General features: G+C 53.7%; 1 protein-coding gene across 3 annotated transcripts in view; it reads left to right on the forward strand.

Annotated features, from left to right (window-relative positions):
- The window catches only part of LOC135190363 (Golgi integral membrane protein 4-like), a 37,738-nt gene extending 16,840 nt beyond the window's left edge, over positions 1-20,898 (forward strand). For 2 of the 3 annotated variants that reach the window (XM_064171693.1, XM_064171692.1), the window contains exons 5-14: positions 323-473; positions 1,690-1,772; positions 7,990-8,148; positions 9,025-9,303; positions 10,716-10,873; positions 13,917-14,125; positions 16,714-16,781; positions 16,863-17,027; positions 18,566-18,637; positions 20,367-20,898. In XM_064171693.1, coding sequence (XP_064027763.1) covers positions 323-473; positions 1,690-1,772; positions 7,990-8,148; positions 9,025-9,303; positions 10,716-10,873; positions 13,917-14,125; positions 16,714-16,781; positions 16,863-17,027; positions 18,566-18,637; positions 20,367-20,477 — 1,455 coding nt within the window. In that variant the 3' untranslated portion in view covers positions 20,478-20,898. Of the gene's footprint in view, positions 1-322; positions 474-1,689; positions 1,773-7,989; positions 8,149-9,024; positions 9,304-10,715; positions 10,874-13,916; positions 14,126-16,713; positions 16,782-16,862; positions 17,028-18,565; positions 18,651-20,366 lie in introns of all 3 variants that reach the window. The other variant, XM_064171694.1, reaches the window with a different exon arrangement.
- Positions 20,899-23,706: the final 2,808 nt, after the last annotated feature.

Consider the following 23,706-nt stretch of genomic DNA (forward strand, 5'->3'; position numbering starts at 1 on the left):
GGGAAGTTGGGAAGCAGCAGTTCCTGGCTGTGTCCCAGAGTCTCCATCTCTTTTTCAGGCAAGAGTGGACTTGCCACCACATTCTGATTCCAGTTCAGTGGCATCCAAAGAGACAACCCAAAGTGCTTCACAAAGCACTGGTGTTTGTGCATCCCCCTACCCCTGGACCACTATACACATTGTCTTGTGTCTGGGATTTCTCGCTGCAGAAATGAGCATCTCTTCTGCCTCCCCCAAGCCTCTTATTAAACAGAGGCACTGGAGTAGCACTTGGAAATGACTCTTCTCCTTGTACTGACTCTCTGTCACTTTGCATGTTCAGAACCAGCATGAAGATGTCAAGAAGCAGCTGCTTGACCTGCAGCTGCAGCACAACAGCTTGAAACTGGAGCATCGTAAGGCACTGGAGACCCACAGCCAGAAATACGCCCAACTGCAGCAGGAGAAGGACAGTGAAGTGACAAGCTTGCAGGGTGAGTGTGATGGAGAGCTGAGAATACAGCAGGCAGAGGAAGGCCTGAGGTCAGCAGAGAACACTCTTGCTTCTACAGGTCCCTAAAAGGTCTGTAGGTGCTATAGGCACACCTCTGAGTGCACCCTGGACCCCCACACCGCAGCTACACCTCAGGGTGGGGGTGCAGGAGCAAGGGCAGTGCTAAAAACTGGCCTGGTGAAGTGAGGGGAGGTGAGAGAGGCAGAGCAGGCTGTGGAGGAGCTTCCCCACGAGAGGGAGACCGTTTGGGATCACAGGTTGTACAGGAATCACCACCACGAAGACCTCTGGCCAGGGGGGCTGGCATTAATGGGGCTGGCATTGCATGGGCAGTGCTGGATCACAGAGGGGAAGAGCTTCCTTTTGTTTCATAGCACCAGGGGAGACTGCAGGACCTTGAGTTTAACCACACTTGGATGTCTCTGGGCTCAGAGACCCCTGCACTGTTGTGCTGTGTGGGGACACCCCTGGTTTCTGTCACCTGCCTGCTGGTGCATGCAGCTCCAGGGATACTTTTGAGAGCTTCAGGGTCCAGAGTAAGGCTGAGCACTTCTGGACGTGGTTTTTCTTTGCAGAGGAGGCAGTCACATGTAAATGCATTGTGTGTCTTGTCGCTGGAGTACTTAGGAGTGTGCAGAGAGCTTGAAAGGAGCCCAACTTGGGGGCTGCAAGGCACAAGCTTGCTACTTAACAGCATAAAGAATAAAGGTGCTTGAGTAGCTACTTGTCCTGTGGTTGCTGACTGTGAGTGAGTTGTGTTTTTACCAGCCACTCAAGAGGCAGCTTCTCTGTGCAGTAGGAAGGAACCTCCTAACTGGAGCTGCTCAAAGGACTCTGGCAGACCTCTCCTGTAGTTGTTCCTTAACCTTCCAGTCAGCAGAGGCAGGACAAGTGAGCACTGCTTGATGTTCTTGGCTGCCACAGGGTAAGGAGAATGAAGAAGCAAAGGTTCTGAGAGCACAGCAAGAGCTTGACCCTGACAACAGCAGTTAGCAGAGACACTCCAGAGATGTGGAAGTTCCCTGGATGGGCAGGACCCTCGAGTGCTGAAAGCAAAGGTTCAGGCTTGGCTAGTCCCCAGCTGAAATTCTTGGGCTTAGAGGGATCTGTGAGGTCAAGAGCAATTTAGGGCAAGGAAGAGAGATGCTACACTTGCCAAACCTGCTCTCTTCAGCTAATTTCTCCTTCCCTTGCAGACACAGTCTATAAACTCCGAGAGGAGAGCAAGCTTCTTCGCAAGGCACACCAGGAAGTCCACTCTCAGCTCCTTAATGCCCAGGTAGTCCATCAGGGAGGGGGTTGTGGCCACATGGGACAACCTTTCACTGAGGTCTGGGTGCACCACCAAACGTTCTCTAAGTAATACCCTGGTTATCAACTGTCTCCCAGTGTGCTGAGGTGCCTAAAGCAGTGCTGGGGGGTGCTGGTAGTAGAGATGCATTCCCTACAAGTAATATCCTCCTGGAAGCTGTCCCAGCAGCAGAAAACAAAGGTGCACCAACACGAGCCACTGGCATAAGGGAGAGAGCAGGGTACTTTGGGAGCAGTGGGAGGAATTAATGCCTCGAGTGTCTGTCTGAGGCTCCTGCACCGAGCCAAGACACAAGCAGCTTTGTAAATACACTTTAAAAGTCACGTCGCAGCCTGAATTAGCCTTTTCTGTTGTTAATTAACAGCCTTCTGTCAAGCACTCCCATGGATTATGGGCTAAGCCCAGAAGCAATTAGCTACTTGTGGTGAGATGCTGTTGGCAACTGATTTGTCCCCTGAACTGGATGCTGAACTTGAGCTAGAAGTGTGTGTTGGGCGGGGGGGGGGGGGAGGAGGTAGTAGGTTTTGACTTCTACGAGCTCTGTTTTGAGGTCTGGGCACTGTTCTGCCCTGCAAATCAAGCAGGGACTAAGTGGCTCCAGGGCATTGCAAAGTCCACAGATAAGGAGTTGCTGCAGGCAGGCAGCCCAGGTTATGGCACTGCAGGCAGCTGTCCTCTGACAGCTCTTTGGCTCATGTCAGATGAGGTTTGAGTGGTCTCAGGTGGCCTGTCAGTGTATTTGACTTGCCTGCCTCCCTAATCGTGTCTGAGCACTGATCTGCTCCCTGACCCTGCTCCTCCACGCAGCTATGGCAGGCTGGTAGGATTCCTGCAGGGATACTGCCTGCAGTCCACTTGCTGGCAACTAAACAAAGGCTTCCAGTCTCTGGTGGGGTCAGGCCAGCGAGACCACACCAGCAGCTGAAGCAGAATCTGGTTGCAAGCTTCTGCAGTGCCCTTGGCAAGCCTGCACTCACACCTCCTGCTGTTAAAATGCATGGGATCTTGGAATCACAGAGCTGGTGTGGTTGGAGAAGACCTCCAAGTTCATCAACCATCGACCTAAGATCATCATTTTGGACCTCCTGGCCAAACTTTCAAAGTAGTTGCTAATGTAGTTGTAGGAGTTGCAACCTCTGCTATGAGGACAGGCTACTAGAGTTGGGGCACTTCAGCCTGGAGACCTTGGAGTGACCTTCCAGTATCTGATGTGGGCTACAGGAGGGCTGGGAAGGGACTATTGACAAGGGCTTGTAATGACAGGAGGAGGAATGGGTTTGAAACTGGATCTTAGGAAGAAGTTCTTTCCAATGAGGGTGGTGAGACACTGGCACAGGTTGTCCAGGGAGGTTGTGGAGCACAGAAGCACCCAATGTGATCAAAGATCAAAGATCACATTGGATGCTTCTGTGCTCCACAACCTCCCTGGAGATGTTCAAGGCCAGGCTGGATGAGGCCTTGAGCAACCTGTTCTAGCAGGAGGTGTCCCTGCCAATGGCAGGGAGGTTGGCACTAGCTGATCCTTGAGGTCCCTTCCAACCTAACCCATTCTACTCTACCATTCTAATGCCACTGCTCCGAAGCAACACCGAGATGCAGTCAGCTCCCATCACACAGTCCTGAGCCATTGGCAGCTTGGGTCGATGCCAGTGATCAAAGGTCTTCTCTTTGTCATGATGCATTTCTACTTTTTGCCTTGCTGGATCAATGCTGAGTGCATTTGCATCTGGCACACTGTGTAGGACCAGCCTGCATTTAGCCTTCAGCAAAGAAGCCTTTAAGTGCTGCTTGGCTGTGCTGCGTGAAAGCCACCAGCGGTTCAGGTGTGCTCTGAACAGCACTGACCAAAACTAACCCCAAAACCTGAGGCTAGAGGTGGCTGAAGCTACAAAGCCAAGCACTGGCAGACTGGGAAACGTGGTGGCAGCTTTTGTACTGCCAATTGTCATCTCGTGGCCCCTTCAGTGTGGCCAATGGGGAGAAAAGAGTTTGCTGGGCTCCCCAGTTGAAGAGGGACAGGGATCTGCTGGAGAAGGTTCACAGAATCAGGCAGGGTTGGAAGGGACCACAAGGAGCAGCCAGTTCCAACCCCCCTGCCATGCCAGGGACACCCTACCCTAGAGCAGGCTGCACACAGCCTCACACAGCCTGGCCTCAAACACCTCCAGCCAAGGGGCCTCAACCACCTCCCTGGGCAACCCATTCCAGCCTCTCACCACTCTCCTGCTCAACAGCTTCCTCCTCACCTCCAACCTGACTTTCCCCACTTCCAGCTTTGCTCCATTCCCCCCACTCCTGGCACTCCCTGACAGACTAAAAAGTCCCTCCCCAGCTATTTTGTAGCCCCCTTCAGCTCCTGGAAGGCCACAAGAAGGTCACCTGGGAGCCTCCTCTGCCCTAGGTTCAGCAGAGGGCTTTGAGGATGATGAGGGGACTGGAGCACTGCCTGGTGAGGAGAGGCTGAGGGACCTGGGGCTGCTCAGTCTGGAGAAGACTGAGAGAGGATTGAATCAATGTCTACAAACACCTGAGGGCTGGGGCCAGGAGGGGGTGGGGACAGGCTCTGCTCACTGCTCCCTGGGGTAGGACAAGGAGCAATTGGGTGGAAGCTGCAGCACAGGAGGTTCCAGCTCAACACAAGGGGGAACTTCTTGCCTGTGAGGGTCCCAGAGCACTGCCACAGGCTGTGGAGTCTTCTTCTCTGGAGCCTTTCTATGCCTGTCTGGATGTGCTCCTGTGTGCCCTGAGCTAGATTGGATGGTCCTGCTCTGGCAGAGGGGGTTGGAATTGATGATCTCTTTGGGTCCCTTCCAATACCTGACAACCTGTGAGCCTGGGATCTTGTCAAAATGAGAAGTGAACAAGAGGAAAAGGATCTGCCCTGGGTGTGGGAGGCACAACTCAGCTCAGCATGTACCAGACAGCCGTGCAACCAAGTTGTGCTCCAGCCATCTGCCTGACTGCTAGTTCTGGCTTTCAAAAGAGTGGCAGGGGTTGGAAAGTACTTTGGATCTGCTTGACAATGAACCTTGGTGTTAAATCCTTATGTTTTCTGGTCAGCTGTTTCAGCACAGAAAGGTGACCAGAACTGTGTTTGCCTTTGGTGGGGGCAGATGCCAGATGGCAGAGCTGACACCCAAAAGGGCTCCCACCTTCCCTGTCTTACAATGCACTGGCTTGGAAGGGACTTTTAAAGTCATCTAGTCCAACCCAGCCCTAGTCAGCAGGGACATCCCCAACTAAATCAGGTTGCTCAGAGACCTTGAATGTCTCCAGGAACGAGGCCACCACCACCATCCCCCTGGGCAATCTATTCCAAGTGTTTCACCACCTTCATAGTCACGAACAACTTCTTCATGTTCAGCCTAAGTCTGCTCAGGTTTCAAACTACTGCTCCTTGTCCTGGTGCTACAAGCCCTTGGAAACAGCCCCTCTCAAACAACCCCTCTCCAGCTTTCTTGTAACCCCTTTGGGCACTGCAGTGCTGATTTGCACTGAGGAGTGTGAATTTCACCCTGTTGTGGGTCTTGCTTCTCCCTGCTGGCAGGTGGAAGTTTAGAGGAGTGATTTGCATTCTAGACAACCTGTTAGAATCCCTGGGAAATGAGCAGATTTCAGCAGCCCAGCCTGCAGGAGCTGGCACATCAGTTGCTCTGCCAGGCTAAACCAGGCAGGGAGCCTCCTGGTGCTGCCTGCACAGCTCACCAGGATGGGCTGCAAACAGTATGTGGGAGTCAGTGCTTTGAGGGCAGCCTAAAGCTTCTTTCCCAATGGGATGAGCACCTTAACAGGCTTCCTTCTTGCCAGCAATGTCCCCTCATGGCCAGGAAGGACAATGATATTCAGGGGTGCATGAGGAAGAGTGCAGCCAACAGATGGAGGGAGGTTCTCCTCCTGCTCTGCTCTGCCCTAGTGAGGTCCATCTGAAGTGTTGTGTCCTGCTCTGGGCTCCTCAGGTCAAGAGGGGCAGGGAACTACTGGGGAGAGTTCAGCAGAGGCTCCAAAGCTGCTGAGGGGCCTGGAGCATCCCTGAGGAGGAAAGGCTGAGAGCCTTGGGGCTGTGGAGCCTGGAGAAGAGCAGCTCTGGAGGGGATCTGAGCAATGCTCAGCAAGAGCGAAAGGTGGAGGTCATGAGGAAGGGGCTGGGCTTACTTCAGTGGTGCCCAGTGAGAGGGCAAGGGGCAATAGGCACAAACTGGAACCTAGGAGGTTTCACTTGAACTTAAGGATAAGTGCTGAGGGTGCCAGAGTCCTGGAGCAGGCTGCCCAGAGAGGCTGTGGAGTCTCCTTCTCTGGAGAGCTTCCAACCTCACCTGGACCTTGTGTTCATGGGCAAGCTGCTGTGGGTGCCCTGCTTTAGCAGGGGGGTTGGACTGGATGATCTCCAGAGCTCCCTTCCAATCCCTGGAAGCAATCTCCTCCTAGCTAGGGCTATATCCCCTAAAGCGTTTTTGGCTTCCTTTTCCTTTGCTGAGTGGTTTTGTTTGGGTTGGGTCGTTTTGGGAGGGTTTTAATGTTAATTTTAAGGTCAGATGTCAGGGAGAAGAACTGAAACCAACAGATCCTGCTCAGGAATAAATTTCCTGCTCAAACTTTCCTTGCTGCTTGGGAGCTTTCCTACTCTGCCCAGTCCCTAATTTGGTTCATTTCCAGGTGTCCTGGCAGGCACATGAAAAGCTTTCCCTCCCCTCACTTTCCTATAAATAACTGGGGTAGGAGTGGAGAGCTTTTTCCTGAGTGGCTTTCTCAAGCCTTCCTTTTCAGGGCTGGAGTTGGATGAAAGAAGCTGCAGTGGAGAGCAAAGTGTTGCATTTGCTGAACAGCCCAGGAGAATCAATTCCCATTTGTCTTGCAAAGTGAACTGAATTGTCAGAGCAGGGTTATGCTAATTATTGTCCACTGAGATGAGCACACCCATGGAGAAATCCCCCCCCCCCCGGGGAGGAAATCAAGCTGACCTGGGAGGAGAGGGAGTCACACCTAACAAGACTCAGGATACAGTCCTTAGAGTCATGGAATGGTGTTGGTTGGAAAAGACCTTTCTCATCGTTCCCTTTCTTTCTCATCCCTTTCCCCCACCCTCCTTCATCCCTTTCCTCCCCCCTTCCTTCATCCCTTTCCTCCCCCTTTCCTTCATCCCTTTCCTCCCCCTTTCCTTCATCCCTTTCCTCCCCCTTTCCTTCATCCCTTTCCTCCCCCTTTCCTTCATCCCTTTCCTCCCCCTTTCCTTCATCCCTTTCCTCCCCCCTTCTTTCATCCCTTTCCTCCCCCCTTCTTTCATCCCTTTCCTCCCCCCTTCTTTCATCCCTTTCCTCCCCCCTTCTTTCATCCCTTTCCTCCCCCCTTCTTTCATCCCTTTCCTCCCCCCTTCTTTCATCCCTTTCCTCCCCCCTTCCTTCATCCCTTTCCTCCCCCCTTCCTTCATCCCTTTCCTCCCCCCTTCCTTCATCCCTTTCCTCCCCCTTCCTTCATCCCTTTCCTCCCCCCTTCCTTCATCCCTTTCCTCCCCCCTTCCTTCATCCCTTTCCTCCCCCCTTCCTTCATCCCTTTCCTCCCCCCTTCCTTCATCCCTTTCCTCCCCCCTTCCTTCATCCCTTTCCTCCCCCCTTCCTTCATCCCTTTCCTCCCCCCTTCCTTCATCCCTTTCCTCCCCCCTTCCTTCATCCCTTTCCTCCCCCCTTCCTTCATCCCTTTCCTCCCCCCTTCCTTCATCCCTTTCCTCCCCCCTTCCTTCATCCCTTTCCTCCCCCCTTCCTTCATCCCTTTCCTCCCCCCTTCCTTCATCCCTTTCCTCCCCCCTTCCTTCATCCCTTTCCTCCCCCCTTCCTTCATCCCTTTCCTCCCCCCTTCCTTCATCCCTTTCCTCCCCCCTTCCTTCATCCCTTTCCTCCCCCCTTCCTTCATCCCTTTCCTCCCCCCTTCCTTCATCCCTTTCCTCCCCCCTTCCTTCATCCCTTTCCTCCCCCCTTCCTTCATCCCTTTCCTCCCCCCTTCCTTCATCCCTTTCCTCCCCCCTTCCTTCATCCCTTTCCTCCCCCCTTCCTTCATCCCTTTCCTCCCCCCTTCCTTCATCCCTTTCCTCCCCCCTTCCTTCATCCCTTTCCTCCCCCCTTCCTTCATCCCTTTCCTCCCCCCTTCCTTCATCCCTTCCTTCTCTTTCTCCCCTTTCCTTTCTCCCGCTCAGGCCCAGATGGAAGAGTTCAGGCAGCTGAAGGAGGCTCTCCAGAAGATGCCCAGTTTCAAAGGCGGAGGCGCTGGGAAGGGGCAGCAGCAGCCTCAGGCGCTGCGGGAGCAGCCAGCCGCGGTGCCAGCCAACAGCCAGCTGCAGCTCCTGCGGCAGAAGGTGTGGTGCTGCCAGGGAAGGGCTCTGCAGGGCTTCGCTGGGGCTCCAGCCTGGGCTGGGAGGGTTTCGGCTTCGCTGGGGCTCCAGCCTGGGCTGGGAGGGTTTCGGCTTCGCTGGGGCTCCAGCCTGGGCTGGGAGGGTTTCGGCTTCGCTGGGGCTCCAGCCTGGGCTGGGAGGGTTTCGGCTTCGCTGAGGTTCCAGCCTGGGCTGGGAAGGTTTTAGCTTCGCTGGGGCTCCAGCCTGGGCTGGGAAGGTTTTAGCTTCGCTGGGGCTCCAGCCTGGGCTGGGAGGGTTTTAGCTTCGCTGGGGGTACAGCCTGGGCTGGGAGGGTTTTAGCTTCGCTGGGGCTCCAGCCTGGGCTGGGAGGGTTTCAGCATCGCTGGGGGTACAGCCTGGGCTGGGAGGGTTTTAGCTTCGCTGGGGGTACAGCCTGGGCTGGGAGGGTTTTAGCTTCGCTGGGGCTCCAGCCTGGGCTGGGAGGGTTTCAGCATCGCTGGGGCTCCAGCCTGGGCTGGGAGGGTTTTGGCTTCGCTGGGGCTCCAGCCTGGGCTGGGAGGGTTTCAGCATCGCTGGGGCTCCAGCCTGGGCTGGGAGGATTTCGGCTTCGCTGGGGCTCCAGCCTGGGCTGGGAGGGTTTTGGCTTCGCTGGGGGTTCAGCCTGGGCTGGGAGGGTTTTGGCTTCGCTGGGGCTCCAGCCTGGGCTGGGAGGGTTTTGGCTTCGCTGGGGTTCCAGCCTAGGCTGGGAGGGTTTTGGCTTCGCTGGGGCTCCAGCCTGGGCTGGGAGGGTTTTGGCTTCGCTGGGGCTCCAGCCTGGGCTGGGAGGGTTTCAGCCTGGCTGGACCGAGCTGGTTGACTCTTGCCCGTTCTTCCTTGCAGGCTTTTGCGGCCAGCCCGGAGAATCGCCCTGCTGCCAACCCGCTGGCATCACAAGTCTCTGGGCTTCAGAAGCAGGCAGAAGGCTCCCTGCTGCAGGGACAGAGCTCCTACAGGAACGATGGCTCCAGGCCACAGCCCAACGTGCTCTTTACCCATCCCGCCCCACCGCAAGGTGCCGGCTCGCTGCCGGAGGCTGTGCCAGCCTGGCCGGCCAGGCGCGGGGCTGGCCACGTCGCCCGCTTCACCCGGACCATGAACAGCCTGCCCAATGGCAACCCTGTGAGTCCTGCACCCCTTCTGCTGGAGCTCAGCACTCTCAGACCTGCAATGGCAACACAGCACTAACCAGGCTGGAAAACACCTTTGAGGTCATCGAGTCTAACCTACCACCTTCTGATTAACTCAACCCTGGCACTAAGTGCCTCATCCAATCTCCTCGTAAACACCTCCAGGGATGGGCACTCCACCACCTCCACGGGCAGCCCATCCCAATGCCACTCACTCTTGCTGTGAAGAGCTTCTTCCTAACACCCAGCCTGAACCTGCCCTGGCACAGCTTGAGGCTGTGTCCTCATCTTCTGTCCCTGGGTGCCTGGCAGAAGAGCCCAACCCCACCTGGTTACAGCCTCCCTTCAAGTAGTTGTCTCCCCTGAGCCTCCTCTTCTGTGCATTCCTGGCATGGAAAGTGTCCTGGCCCCAGGTTTCAGACTGCTGTGCACTCTCCAGAGCCTGTGGTTTAGTGGCTGGGCTGGGTTCTTCTTCTGGATCCTGCTGGATCTGTGAAGAGGAAATCATAAAAGCAGCTGCTCTGCCTCCTGGGGTGCTGGAGAGGCAGCAGTGGAAAGCAAATCCCTGCAGAAATGGCAATAGCTGCAGTGGGGTTAGGCTGGAGTTACAGCAACTACTGGAGAGGCCACACCTCGAGTATTGGGTTCAGTTTGGAGCTCCTCACTACAAAGAGGACGTTGAGGGGCTGGAGCAGGCATAGGGAAGTGCAGAGAAGCTGGGAAAGGGTCTGGGGAGCAGCAGCTGAGGGAGCTGGGAGTGTTCAGTGAGGAGGAGGCTGAGGGGAGACCTCGTTTGCTCTCTACAGCTCCCTGAAAGAAGGCTGGAGCCAGGTGGGGGTCAGTCTCTTCTCCCAAGGAACAAGTGAGAGGACAAGAGGAAGTGCCTAAAGTTGTGCCAGGGGAGGTTTGGGTTGGATGTTAGGAAAAACTTCTTTGCAAGAGTGGTCAGGGATTGGAACAGGCTGCCCAGGGAGGTGCTGGAGTCACCATCCCTGGAGGTGTTCATGAAAGGTGTAGACACTTAGGGGACAGGGTTTAGTGGCCATGGTGGTGTTGGATTGACAGTTACATCTGATGATCTTAGAGGCCTTTTCCAACCTCAAGGGTTCTCTGTGTGGGTTTTTTACAAGTGGTTTTCTTGTTCCTCTTTGCTTGGAGATTAACCTGCCTGAGACAAGCTTGGGTCACGGAGGGTCCAAATTGCTTCCTCTTGGCTGCGTGGAAGGAGAAGGACCTCTTGTACTGCAGGCTGGCTGGACAGGGCTGTGAAATTAATCTGCTGGTCTTTGAGAGAGGGTTTTTTTTTCTGGCCCAGGAGGCTGCTCAAATGCAAAGGGGAGCCTGTGGGTACCTGGTAAAGGCAGGAGGCTGTCTCCTGAGTGCATGCCTGTGTCTGCTCCGCAGGACGTAAAGATGGTGATGCGCATCCAGGTGCAGAGCCAGGAGGAAAGCCAGGCTCCTGGGCTGGCACTCTCTGCTCCAAAACGGCCCTCTGCAGCAGAAAAACCTCAGGGGCCAGACACCCACCACTCCACAGGGAGCAAACAGGTGCAAATGCAAAGGTTGGTGAAACAAATCCCTTCTGCTCAATCTTCAGGCTGAAAGCTGCTGCGGAGCCTTGGTCCTGCCCTCTCCCTTCTTGTGTTTAGAATGCCATAGAATGGCTCAGGTTGGAAGAGACCTCAGAGATCATCTGCTCCAACCTCCCCACCACAGGCAGGGACACCTCTCAACTAAACTCAGCTGCTCAAGGTCTCACCTGCCTGGCCTTCAACACCCCTAAGGGGGAGTCTGTATCCTCTCTTCCACGTCTTCTTTCCTGCCAGGGAATGGAGTTTGAGTTCCTGTTGGTACATTAGGGCCTTTCCTTCACAGAGCAGTCAGGCAGGTCTGAGAGCTGTGATCCCAAAACAGTGGGATTTATCCAGAATGGGATAAAACAGTTCACAGCAAGAGTTTATTCCAGGTATGAGGACACAACCAGAACCCATCCAGCAGCCCAGGGTTTCTTTTGTCCTGCATCCCTGCACTTGAGATGATGTGGTTTATGTCAACTCCAGCTTCATCTGGAGAAGCCAAACCAATTCAGCCTTGTCAACAGAAGGACCTGGGGTCAAAATAAAAGACTTGGAACTGAGCTTAGCTGAAACCTTGGCACTGAAATTCCCTGCAGCTTGGCACTGTTGTTCGTATTGGACATCCTTGATGGAGCCTTCTCCAGAGCTCTTCTTGGGGTAAAGAGGAGAGGTCTGGGGGGGGGAGCCCCTTGGAGAAGACAGAGGCTGAGAGCCTGCTCATTCCATGCAGGAATGGATAATTCCTCCAATATTCCTTGTATTGCTGGAGCACCTGGGAGTCTGGTCTGGAAGCAGCATCCTGTGGCACTGGGTACTGCATGGGCACAGCAGGAGCTGTTGAGTGTCTCAGCAGCACTGCCAGCCCAGCCTGTTTTGGAAAAGGAAGACAGTGTCTTTCTGAGGCTTTGATTCATCAAAGTCTGGCCACAACCCAGGAAAACTCACTCTGAAAACAGTACTTCCTCAGGTCATTCATTTATCCCCCCTGTGCCTGGCCAGGTCATATCTGCTCCATTTTACTGAAGCAAACCAGATTTCATTTCCCTTTTATCTGTAAAGGAGGCTCCTGGGTTTCATCCTTAATTCAGCCTGATCCTAGCCATTCTCCTCTGCCTTTTTCTGTTTGTTCACTTCACCTGCAGCCCTCCCAGGTCAGAGGCTGTGCTTGCTTTAAAGGGCAGTGTCCTCTCCATACTGCTTTGGTAGACACCATCTGATGGACACAGGGAGCCACAGCACTGAGGATTTTATGCCCCTTTGTAGGGAGGTGCCTGTGTGGGTGTAACTGAAGGTGAGGGTTGAGGCTGTGGTGGCAGAATTGTCCTCCCTCAGCTCTGCAGAGCCTGCAGAAGATGCCATCACTGCTCTGTGAAACACAGAAATGCAAATTGGCATTGGCCAATTGCAGAGGCCAATGGGAGGAGATTGAACAAGGCCAAGGGCAGGGTTCTGCACTTTGGCCACAACAACCCCAAGCAGCACTACAGGCTGGGGCCAGAGTGGCTGAGAGCAGCCAGGCAGAGAGGGAGCTGGGGGTGCTGGAAGAGAGGAGCTGAAGATGAAGCAGCAGTGCCCAGGTGGGCAGCAGAGCCAATGGCATCCTGGGCTGGCTCAGGAGCAGTGTGGGCAGCAGGACAAGGGAGGTTCTTGTGCCCCTGTGCTCAGCACTGCTCAGGCCACCCCTAGAGTGCTGTGTCCAGTTCTGGGCTCCTCCATTCAAGAGAGGTGTTGAGGTGCTGAAAGGTGTCCAGAGAAGGGCAGTGAAGCTGGGGAGGGGCCTGGAGCACAGCCCTGTGAGGAGAGGCTGAGGGAGCTGGGGGTGTGCAGCCTGCAGAAGGAGGCTCAGGGCAGAGCTCATTGCTGTCTGCAGCTGCCTGCAGGGAGGCTGTAGCCAGGTGAGGTTGGGCTCTTCTGCCAGGCAGCCAGCAACAGAAGAAGGGGACACAGCCTCAAGCTGTGCCAGGGAAGATCTAAGATGGATGTGAGGGGGAAGTTGTTGTCAGAGAGAGTGATTGGCATTGGAATGGGCTGCCCAGGGAGGTGGTGGAGTCTGTGTGCCTGGAGGTGTTGAAGCCAAGCCTGGCTGGGGCACTTAGTGCCATGGTCTGGTTGGTTGGGCAGGGCTGGGTGCTAGGTTGGGCTGGCTGAGCTTGGAGGTCTCTTCCAATCTGGTTAATTCTATGATTCCTCCTGGAAGCTTTGTCTGGTGGGAGTGTGGTGGCTTTAGGAAGCTGCTAGAGCGAAGCCCACTTGTCCTGTCTCAGCACTTAAATCTGTGCCCAGTTTTGGGCTCCTCATTCCAAGAAGGACATTGAGGTGGTGGAGCAGGTCCAGAGAAGGACAACAAAGTTGGTGAAGGGTCTGGATAACTGGGCTGGGGAGGAGCAGCTGAGGGACCTGGGGGTGTGTAGTCTGGAGAAAAGGAGGCTGAGGGCAGACCTCTCTACAGCTCCCTGAACGGAGGCTGGAGCCAGGTGGGGCTTGGCTTCCTCACCCTGGTATCAGGTGATAGAACAAGAGGCAATGGCCTGAAACTCTTAAATCTTGCAGTGTGGTTTTCCTGTTTATTTGGAAAGGTTCCTTTTCTCCTACAGTCTTCCTGTAGCAGCATCTTCATGGGAAGTTGGAACAAGAAAGAGGATTTGTGGCTTTGATTTCTTTCCATAACCTTAGATATTTGGGTATGTGTGAGGCAGGAGTAAATCTCTCTTTAGGACTGCAGTTTATTGCTGGGTGGAGAAGTTACTGTGTCACAGGAATGATCTTAAAGCAGTTCTGCAAGACATTGTGTTTAGAAAGCAGAACTTCTTTTGGAATTGGGGCATCTTAAATGTTCTGCTTCCAGCAGATATCAGAGAGACTAGTGCAAAGTGCTCCTTTTGCACAAAGACTCCATCAGGGCAAGCTTCTGCATGTGCTGGAGGTTCTCTGCTTGCCATTGTAATATAGGAGGATGAAATATCTCCTGATGTACTGAGGAAGGTGTGTGTGTGGGGTGTTTCTCTTTTGCTTTCTACCTTTCTTGCAGCTGGAAAGACATAGTTAACAAAGTGAATGCCCAGATGGATGAAGAACAAGTGCAGAGCTACCCAAAGAGCCTTCAGTTTGAGCCCAAGCCTGGGCAAGAGGTGCAGAAAGGCAGCTCCCAGCCACCTGGTGAGAAGAGAGGGGAAGAGCATCAAGGAGCTGGTCGGGAAGACAAGAAGGAAAGGATGGATGATGAGGAACTCGAGATGGGTAGGGCTTCCCTAACCCTATCCTGCACAGTACTCATTTACTGCTAGCTGAAGTGGGGAGGGAGAGGAAGCTTCAGCTGGGGAGGGAGAGGAAGCTTCAGCTGGAGAGAGAGAGGAAGCTTCAGCTGGAGAGGGAGAGGAAGCTTCAGCTGGGGAGGGAGAGGAAGCTTCAGCTGGGGAGGGAGAGGAAGCTTCAGCTGGGGAAGGAGAGGAAGCTTCAGCTGGGGAGGGAGAGGAAGCTTCAGCTGGGGAGGGAGAGGAAGCTTCAGCTGGAGAGGGAGAGGAAGCTTCAGCTGGGGAAGGAGAGGAAGCTTCAGCTGGGGAGGGAGAGGAAGCTTCAGCTGGGGAAGGAGAGGAAGCTTCAGCTGGGGAGAGAGAGGAAGCTTCAGCTGGGGAGGGAGAGGAAGCTTCAGCTGGGGAAGGAAAGGAAGCTTCAGCTGGGGAGGGAGAGGAAGCTTCAGCTGGGGAGGGAGAGGAAGCTTCAGCTGGGGAAGGAGAGGAAGCTTCAGCTGGGGAGGGAGAGGAAGCTTCAGCTGGAGAGGGAGAGGAAGCTTCAGCTGGAGAGGGAGAGGAAGCTTCAGCTGGAGAGGGAGAGGAAGCTTCAGCTGGGGAAGGAGAGGAAGCTTCAGCTGGGGAAGGAGAGGAAGCTTCAGCTGGAGAGGGAGAGGAAGCTTCAGCTGGAGAGGGAGAGGAAGCTTCAGCTGGGGAGGGAGAGGAAGCTTCAGCTGGGGAAGGAAAGGAAGCTTCAGCTGGGGAGGGAGAGGAAGCTTCAGCTGGGGAGGGAGAGGAAGCTTCAGCTGGGGAAGGAGAGGAAGCTTCAGCTGGGGAAGGAGAGGAAGCTTCAGCTGGGGAAGGAGAGGAAGCTTCAGCTGGGGAGGGAGAGGAAGCTTCTGCATGTGTTAAAGGAGAACCTTACAGCTCAAAAAGACCCTGGTGAGGATATTGTCCTTGGTCAACTGCAAAGCCTGGGCAGTGTTCTGAGTTTGCTCCCTTTTTGTTCTGCATCTTCACACATTTCCAAGGCAGTGGCCTCAAAATCTGGGTAGGTGAAGTCAATCCTTTCATTCCTGTGGGAGTGATGGGGAAAATGTCACCTTTGGTTTTTTCACAAGCAAGCTAAGCCAGTGCTGGGTTACAAGTTGAACTCCATGGTTTTTAAAATGTCCTTTCCAACCTAACCAATTCTCTGGTCCTATTCTGTGATTCAATCTCTTGCAGGAATTGATTTAATTTGTATTTTGATTAATTTTTTTTTTTAAACTCAAGGTAGGGAAATTTCTCAGCTGTCCTTAAGGGGGCTAAAAAGCAAATCACTTCAAGGGCAGGCAGTTGTGTTTGTCAGTCAGCCAACAGAGCACCTACAGCTATTTCAGGGCCTGGGAGGGAACTTGTGGAGCTGCTATTTCATGTTTTGCTGACCTGGTTTTTCTGCAAGTCCCCTTAGAGAAACTGAACTAATTGGTTCACATCAAAGTGAGTTCTGCCCTGCAAAGAAAAGACCTCGTGGCAGGTGTAAGGGAGAGTGAAGACCAATAGCCCTTGACTTCTGTGTCCTACTTGGAATTAACAGCCAAAGTAATGCCCTGGCCATGCTGCTGTCCAGTTGGGAATGCTGCTGGCTCCTAGGCTGCTCTTTCATGTTCTGGGAAGAGGCACTTGGGCCATGTGGATGGCAGGCATGGGCCATGCCATCCCGTGCATGAGTGCTGAGTGCCAGAGGTGGGACATGTCACAGCCATATCCAGTTCAGGGTGAGGATTAGGCCTTTACTTAATATATATTTAAAGGCTACATTTTTCTCTCCTCCTGCCTTGACTCTCCCCCTGCCTGTTGTTCTTAGCAGCCATGTGCCCACAAAGGGGAAGGTGGCACAGACAGAGTGACCTGGTGGGGTCTACTTTGCCCCCCAGTGCTGGCTGTATGCCTGGGATGCTGCCATAGATGCTGCCACAGTGGCACGAGGGGAAAATGCACTTTAATGAGAGAATCAGAGGTACAGAGGCTGGAGGGGACCTCTGGAGATATCTAGTCCAACCCCCTGCTAAAGCAAGGCTCTCCTAGATGAGGTGGCACAGGATTGTAGCCAGGTGGGTTTGGAATCTCTCCAGAAGCTCTCTGGACAGTCTGCCAGGGCTCCAGCAACCTCAAAGAAAAGGTTCTCCTGAAGCTGAAGTGCAACCTGCTGGGTCCCAGTTTGTGCACATTGTCCCTGGTCCTAGGAGTGGCCACCACTGAGAAGAGCCCAGCCCCATCCTCATGCCCTCCACTCTTTTGGTATTTCCAGCCCCTAACACAGATCAGGGCCTGGATCCAGAGCTGGTTTTGGTCTCTGTGTCACATTGCATCGTTCAGTAAGTCGTGGACAGGCTTCAACACGTGCTGGTGCCCCAGCCCTGGGGACGAGGAAGGAGCTTTGGCAGCTGCTCTGCCCTCAGCTCTTGGAATGGCACTGAGGGAGGATTCCTCTGGGCTCCCACAGGGAGAGTTGTCTGCCTCCAGCTGCAGGCAGGTCAAGACAAATCTCTGCTCAGTGTAGGGTGAGCACAGCTGCTCCTGGTGCCCCTGCTGACTGTCCCCTTTGCCTTGCAGATGCAGGAGTGATTGAGAGAGAGGAGAACCTGCACTCGCAGAAAGAGGCTGTTGTGCAGGAGCCCATGGTCAGTAATGCTGTCACCTGGCTGCAGCAGCCCCCACGGGGACATCCTGCCTGGTACTCACGACAGGCTTTTCTTGTCCAGATGCCAGATGATGCTGCAGACCCTGCCCAGGATCCCAATAACCAAGGTGAGGATGAGTTTGAGGAAGCTGAGCTGGAGAGACCTGACTTTGAAGAGAAAGTGGGAGGTCTGGAGAAGTTCAAGGAGCCCAGCATGAAAGAAGAGTCTAAGGAGAAGCCACTGAAGGTAATTGGCATGAGGGCAACCAGCAGGTGCCAGCTAGGAATGGGGGGAAAGATTAAGGACATCACATTGTTGGATGGATCCATAATCCCACTGCAAGGATGTGGCAGGCAGGAGAAGCCTCTTTGTGAGAGTGAATCAGTGGAATGGCCACGACCAGAACTTCTTCTAACCCCTCCTCTCTGCTGGCTGCAGTCAGCCCTAGCATTTGAAAGAGACTGAGCAGGAGCTGACTCTCCCCACAGCCTAACATCTGAAAGAGACTGAGCAGGAGCTGACTCTCCCCACAGCCTAGCATCTGAAAGAGACTGAGCAGGAGCTGACTCTCCCCACAGCCTAGCATCTGAAAGAGACTGAGCAGGAGCTGACTCTCCCCACAGCCTAACATCTGAAAGAGACTGAGCAGGAGCTGACTCTCCCCACAGCCTAGCATCTGAAAGAGACTGAGCAGGAGCTGACTCTCCCCACAGCCTAGCATCTGAAAGAGACTGAGCAGGAGCTGACTCTCCCCACAGCCTAGCATCTGAAAGAGACTGAGCAGGAGCTGACTCTTCCCACAGCCTAGCATCTGAAAGAGACTGAGCAGGAACTGACTCTCCCCACAGCCTAACATCTGAAAGAGACTGAGCAGGAGCTGACTCTCCCCACAGCCTAGCATCTGAAAGAGACCTTGAGCAGGAGCTGACTCTCCCCACAGCCTAACATCTGAAAGAGACTGAGCAGGAGCTGACTCTCCCCACAGCCTAGCATCTGAAAGAGACCTTGAGCAGGAGCTCTGACTGCAGAGATCTGGATCTTTTCAAGCACCTGAGACACCAACCCCAGAGCCAGTAACAGGGCCTGTGCTGGGGGTCTGGTCAGGTCCTGCTGTGTGTGCAGCAGGCTCTTGGCAGCAGTGGCCACACGTGAGAACTCTGCCTGCTTGCAGATGGAATCCATTTCTTTTGCAAAGTGCTTCTTGCTGGCTGAAGCCAGACTGCATCAGGGAAATATTAGCTTGTTTTGACAAGAAGCTGAGTGTTGCTTGTTTTAAAAAGGAGTGTTTTATCTGTCAGGCTCGAAACCCATGACTAATAGTGAGGCTTAAGGGGGGAAAAAAAGCACCCCAAGCCAATGAAATCAAAGAAGAAAGAGATGCTGGCACCAGCAGAGCAGCACCTCCTTAAGATTAATGAAAACGTGGAAAGAATTAGTGACTGAATCCCTGACTTTCAGACAGGGTTGGGCTGTGCTCCCTGAAGCCCTACCCTAAATAACCTGTGGATTCCCAGCAGTGCTGGCATTTGGTGCCACAGCAGCTTGTGCAAGGCTCCTGGCACTCCCCACTGCAGGAGAGGACTTGCTCCCCACAGGGAAAAGAGCTGCGTTGTTGCTGCCAGCAGGTGGAAAGAGGCTGGATGGAGAAAGCAGAAACGGGGTTGGGGTTTCTCCTTGCCCCTCTGCTGCCCTGGTTTATAGCCCACACCTGGGGCTTTAATGCAAGGTAGCTCTAGCCCTGGCTGGGGCACTGCTGGCAGTGAGTGAGTGTCTGTGTTTTCCAGGATGCTGGCAGACCTGCCAAGCCCAGGGAAGATCCAATGGATGACTATCAGGAAGATCAGGAGCAAGAAATTGTACGACACCAAGGTTCTTCCTCTTTCCCTCTCTGGTGTGATTGTTACCTGGGTGTGTTGGTGGTCAGGAGCTGAGCTTCACTCAGCTGTCAGCTGAGCAGATGTGAGCACTAACTTCAGTTTTGTCTCTGCCTGCTCAGGGAGGTGGGGCTCCAGAACAAACCCAGAGCCAACTTAGCTCTGCTCCCTTTTCTTTCCCAGGTACTCAGATTACTCTTTAGGCTCTGTCTCCCCTCCTCATTTCTTCCTGCATCCATTTGCAGCAGCTGAGCTGTGAGATGCTCACCCAACAGCAGCTGGAGTGAATTACTTGGGCAAGACCAAGATGTGTCTCTCCAGGCATCACCTTGGCTTTATACCTGTGCTGAGAAATTCACTGGGAGCCCTTGGAGCCTGCTGCAGCACAGGTCCCACCGGGTCAAACCTGCAGCTGTTGAAGAGCTGGGGAGAACTAGACCTGTGCTTTGTCATTGGGTTACAGCCAGCAGGTTGGCTAGAAGTAAGGGTAGCAGAAGAAGCTGGGTGGATGAGAAGGGTGGGCAAGAAGCTCAACAGGAGCCAGCAGTGTGCACTTGCAGCTCAGAGAGCCAAGCAGAGCCTGGGCTGCAGCAGGAGCAGTGTGGGCAGCAGGGTGAGGGAAGTGATCCTGCCCCTCTGCTCTGCACTGCTGAGACCCCACCTGGAGTACTGCATCCAGTGCTGGAGCCCCTGGGACAAGAGGGATGTGGAAGGTGTCCAGAGCAGGGCCACGAGGATGAGCTGCTCTTCTGTGAGGAGAGACTGAAGGACTTGGGGCTGTGCAGTCTGGAGAGGAGAAGGCTCCCAGGTGACCTTCTTGTGGCCTTTCAGTATCTGACGTGGGCTACAAGAAAGCTGGGGGGGGACTTTTGAGGCTGTCAGGTGGTGATAGGACTGGGGGGAGTGGAGCAAAGCTGGAAGTGAGGAGGAAGTTGTTGAGCAGGAGAGTGGTGAGAGGCTGGAATGGGTTGCCCAGGGAGGTGGTTGAGGCCCCATGGCTGGAGGTGTTTGAGGCCAGGCTGGCTGAGGCTGTGTGCAGCCTGCTCTAGGGTAGGGTGTCCCTGGGCATGGCAGGAGGGTTGGAACTGGCTGCTCCTTGTGGTCCCTTCCACCCTTGGCTGATTCTGTGATTCTAAGGATGTGCCATCCCACTGCCACAGTTGCCAGGGGAAGCAACTTCTCCTTTGCTTGGCTGAGAACAAGTTTTCTTGCTGTGCCTCAGGGACCCAGGGCTGCTGTAGTCAGTGACAAGTTGGCATTCCTCTAGAAGACTGAAGGCCACCAAAAGGCTCAGGAGAGCTCTCTTTGCCCTGTCTGTAGAACCTGGTTTGTACACTCCAACATGCCAGTAGGGGCTGGGGTGGATGCTGCACATCACAGGTGGGATCCATCCCAGGTTTAAATGTGGTGGATGTAGGAGCAGCAGCAGGCTGAGATGTCCATATTGCATTGCAGTGGGCAGAGTGAACAGGCTGAGCATGGCAACACCTCTGCTGCTCACCTCTGTGCTTTGGCAAAATGGCTTGCCAATGACACCAGAAGGTCTCTGGCAGAGAGGGATTCTTCCCTGCTTCCCTGAGTTTCCCAGGCTGGGTTGGTAGGGTGGAACAACTCTTCTCAAGTGTGCTGCTAGTTAGGGTCTCCTTTTCCTCCTTTTCCAGACTTTGCTGACTTTTTTTTTTTCCTTCCTGGCTGTTCCCTCTGCACCCAGGAGGATCATGGAGGTGAGGTGGATGACAATGATGACCTGGAACTTGTCCAAGAGCAGAAGGACCACGCTGGCATACAGAGAGCTGATGGCAAGAAGGATGACTACTACTGAAAGACTCTAAGGGCAAATGGAATATGCTAGGAACGAGAGGATGGGAATTCCTCCTGGGAACTGGCTCCTGTATTAAACACTGCCCAGAAGAGGCCCAAGCAGGAGGAGATAATGGTCTGCACAGGCACTGAGCAGGGAGCTTGCAGATGTGCATCACCACCCATGTGTGTGGGGCCGTTGCTGCCTCTCTGGTCAATAGCATGGAAGTGCTCTCAGACTGTAGGAATGGTTTTATCCTGCTGCTTCTCTTAGAAGCACCTTTTGATTTATTGTGGTTTTGTTTTCCCTATCCCCTCCCAAGCTGGAGAGTTTTTCTTTAGTTTGGTTTTTGTTTAACCCTCTGGGCAGCAGAGGTGTGCTTCAACTGGTCCCTGGACTCACTCGACTGGTTGCTAATACAAAGGAATCTGCCTTCATAAAACTTTCTGCTCAGTAGTGTTTCTTGAGTGGTCAGGCATTGCCCAGGGAGGTGATGGAGTCACCATCCCTGGAGGTGGTCAAAAAAGATGTAGACATTGCACTTTGGGGCATGTTTTAGTGGCAGTGTTGACAGCTGGACTTAGAATCATAGAATCAAGCAGGTTGGAAGAGAGCTCCAAGCTCAGCCAGTCCAACCTAGCACCCAGCCCTGGCCAATCAACCAGACCATGGCACTAAGTGCCCCAGCCAGGCTTTTCTTGATGATCCATTCTCTTCAAATCATAGGATCATAGAAACAACCAGGTTGGAAGAGAGCTCCAAGCTCATCCAGTCCAACCTAGCACCCAGCCCTAGCCAGTTAATCAGACCATGGCACTAAGTGCCCCAGCCAGGCTTTTCTTGATGATCCATTCTCTTAAAATCATAGAATCATAGAATCAAGCAGGTTGGAAGAGAGCTCCAAGCTCATCCAGTCCAACCTAGCACTCAGCCCTGGCCAATCAACCAGATCATGGCACTAAGCGCTTCAGTCTGTTCTTGAACACCTCCAGGCACAGCAACTCCACCACCTCCCTGGGCAGCCCATTCCAATGCCAATCACTCTCTCTGGGAAGAACTTCCTCCTAACATCCAGCCTGAACCTCAGCCTTGATGATCTTAGAAGCCTTTGCCAAACTTAATGATTCTGTGGTTCTTTCAAAGATCCTTTACTCCCACTAGGGTAAGGTGGAGAGGAGCTTAGCCTCATTTTTGTGTGGAGCAATGCAAAAGTGACAGCTAAGCTGCAGAAATGACCACATGCCAGCCACGTGAGCAACTGGATCCTCTTCTCAACACCTTAGCTCAGCTCAGTTAAGAAAGCCAAAGGCAGAGCATCCCACCCGTGGTTACTGATGTCAGCAGCAGTGCAGCTGCAACCCCTCACTGAAGATGAAAAGAGCTTTCCTAGCCCTGGAAAGAAGCATTCAACCTGCAGAGCATCCTCTGTGTATGTTTTTCTTGCTATCCCAGCTTTCTCCTGGATCAGAAATTCAGGAGTGGTCCAGCTCCTGGATAAATTAAACCATTTCAACTGAGAGCTTCAGCAATGCCCCAGCTGAAGAAAGTTTTCTGAGCTCCCATTTTATATCACTCCCTAGAGTAGCCTGCTTTAAGCAGACAGCTGTCCAGCCCTTGGTGTGCACACAGATCTCCAGAGCAGACACATGCCCTCCTAGAGGCTCTAGACTCATCCTGCTGCTTGCTGCCTTTGTGGGTAGAATAAGCAGAGGTGCCAGGGGCAGGACAGCAGCCAGAGGAAAAGATCTGATAGCCTAATGGCAGAGCTGCTCACCTAAGGAGCTCACTGCAGAGCTATGCTGGGGTTTCAATTGTCCAAAATGGCTTAATGCTGCATTAGTGCTTTACATTAGCAACCTTGCTGCATGATGCAATACTTGTTAGCCTCCACTGCTGCTATAAATAGCATGTTCAGAACAGATCAGCTGGAGCTGCAGTATTCAGATGAATCCTGATCAGAAATGCCTTTAACTCTCAGCTGGGCTGGGAAGATGTCACTGTGGCATAGTGCAGCAGTGTAGGCTCTGGGGAGCTCAGCCTGGAGAAGAGAAGGCTCTAGGGAGACCTTACAGCACCCTTCTAGTACCTGAAGAGGGCTGCAAGAAAGCTGGGGAGGGACTTTTGACAGGGGCTTGTGATAGGGTGAGAGGGAATGGGTTGAAGCTGGAAGAAGGGACATGTAGACTGGAGACTATGAAGAAATTCTTTACAGGGAAGGTGGGGAGACACTGGAACAGGTTGCCCAGGGAGGTTGTGGATTCCCTCTCCTCGGAGGTGTTCAAGCCCAGGTTAGATGGGGCCTTGAGCAACCTTGGGCTAGTGGGAGGTGTCCCTGCCCATGGCAGGGGGGTGGAACTGGATGGTCTTGCAAGCCAATCCATTCTATGATCTGTGACCAACAGTCTATGATGTCAGTTTCAAGCTGCCCCAGCAAGGTAGGCAGGCACAGCTGTCTGACCCCTGAACCTCATTCACTCCTCTTCCCTGGTGACTGTCAGAGAACATAAGTTCAGACCTGACTGGAAGTGAATCAAGCGCTGGAAATAGAAGCAGAGTGGGGATGAGGCAGCCTGCTGATTCAGAGAGGCTGCAGGAGCTATCTAAATTAGGAGGCACATCCTCTGCTTTTGCATGTCTAGGATGAGTAATCCTCAAAGTTATGACTTGGAGGGAGCTGCAGCAACTCAGCCCCTAAATGTAAAGCTCCCTCCCAGGAGCAATGCTTTAGCAGCCATATGTTGCACGCTGCCCTTAGCATCTCTGCTCTGGGGATTGTCTGCCCTGGCTGAATCCAAGGCTAAAATTAGCACAGGGCTGCAAAAATGGTTAGCTGTGGGTGGTTAGTGCTGCCTTGGCTGGCCTGCAGCAAGCTGCCCCCGTTCTATGACTGGTTGCTTGTTTCTTTCAACAGGAGATGAAACGGGAGACTTAGTAAACCCAGGGGAGGAGGATGAGAAAAGCAGAACCCCTGTGGTGCTGTGTCTGTTTGAAGGTCTCTAAGGCAGTAAGGGATCTAACTGATTCTGAGGCACTGCCTGGGGCTGGGGCTTCACTGCTCCAAGCAAAGAACAGTATCTGGCCTGAGTGGAAAAAGTCTTGAAGCAATACAGGAGAAGTCCAAGTTGAGTTTTATTGCAGGCTGGGGCAGGGGAAAAGGCTTGAGGAAACAGCTGGATTACCAAGAGAGCAAACGATGAGACAAAGTGTTCACATGGAGCCAGTGCTGGCAGAAGGTCTGAGCCAGACCATG

The sequence above is a fragment of the Pogoniulus pusillus genome, chromosome 36 (genome assembly GCF_015220805.1).
Source record: "Pogoniulus pusillus isolate bPogPus1 chromosome 36, bPogPus1.pri, whole genome shotgun sequence".
Lineage (NCBI taxonomy): Eukaryota > Metazoa > Chordata > Aves > Piciformes > Lybiidae > Pogoniulus > Pogoniulus pusillus.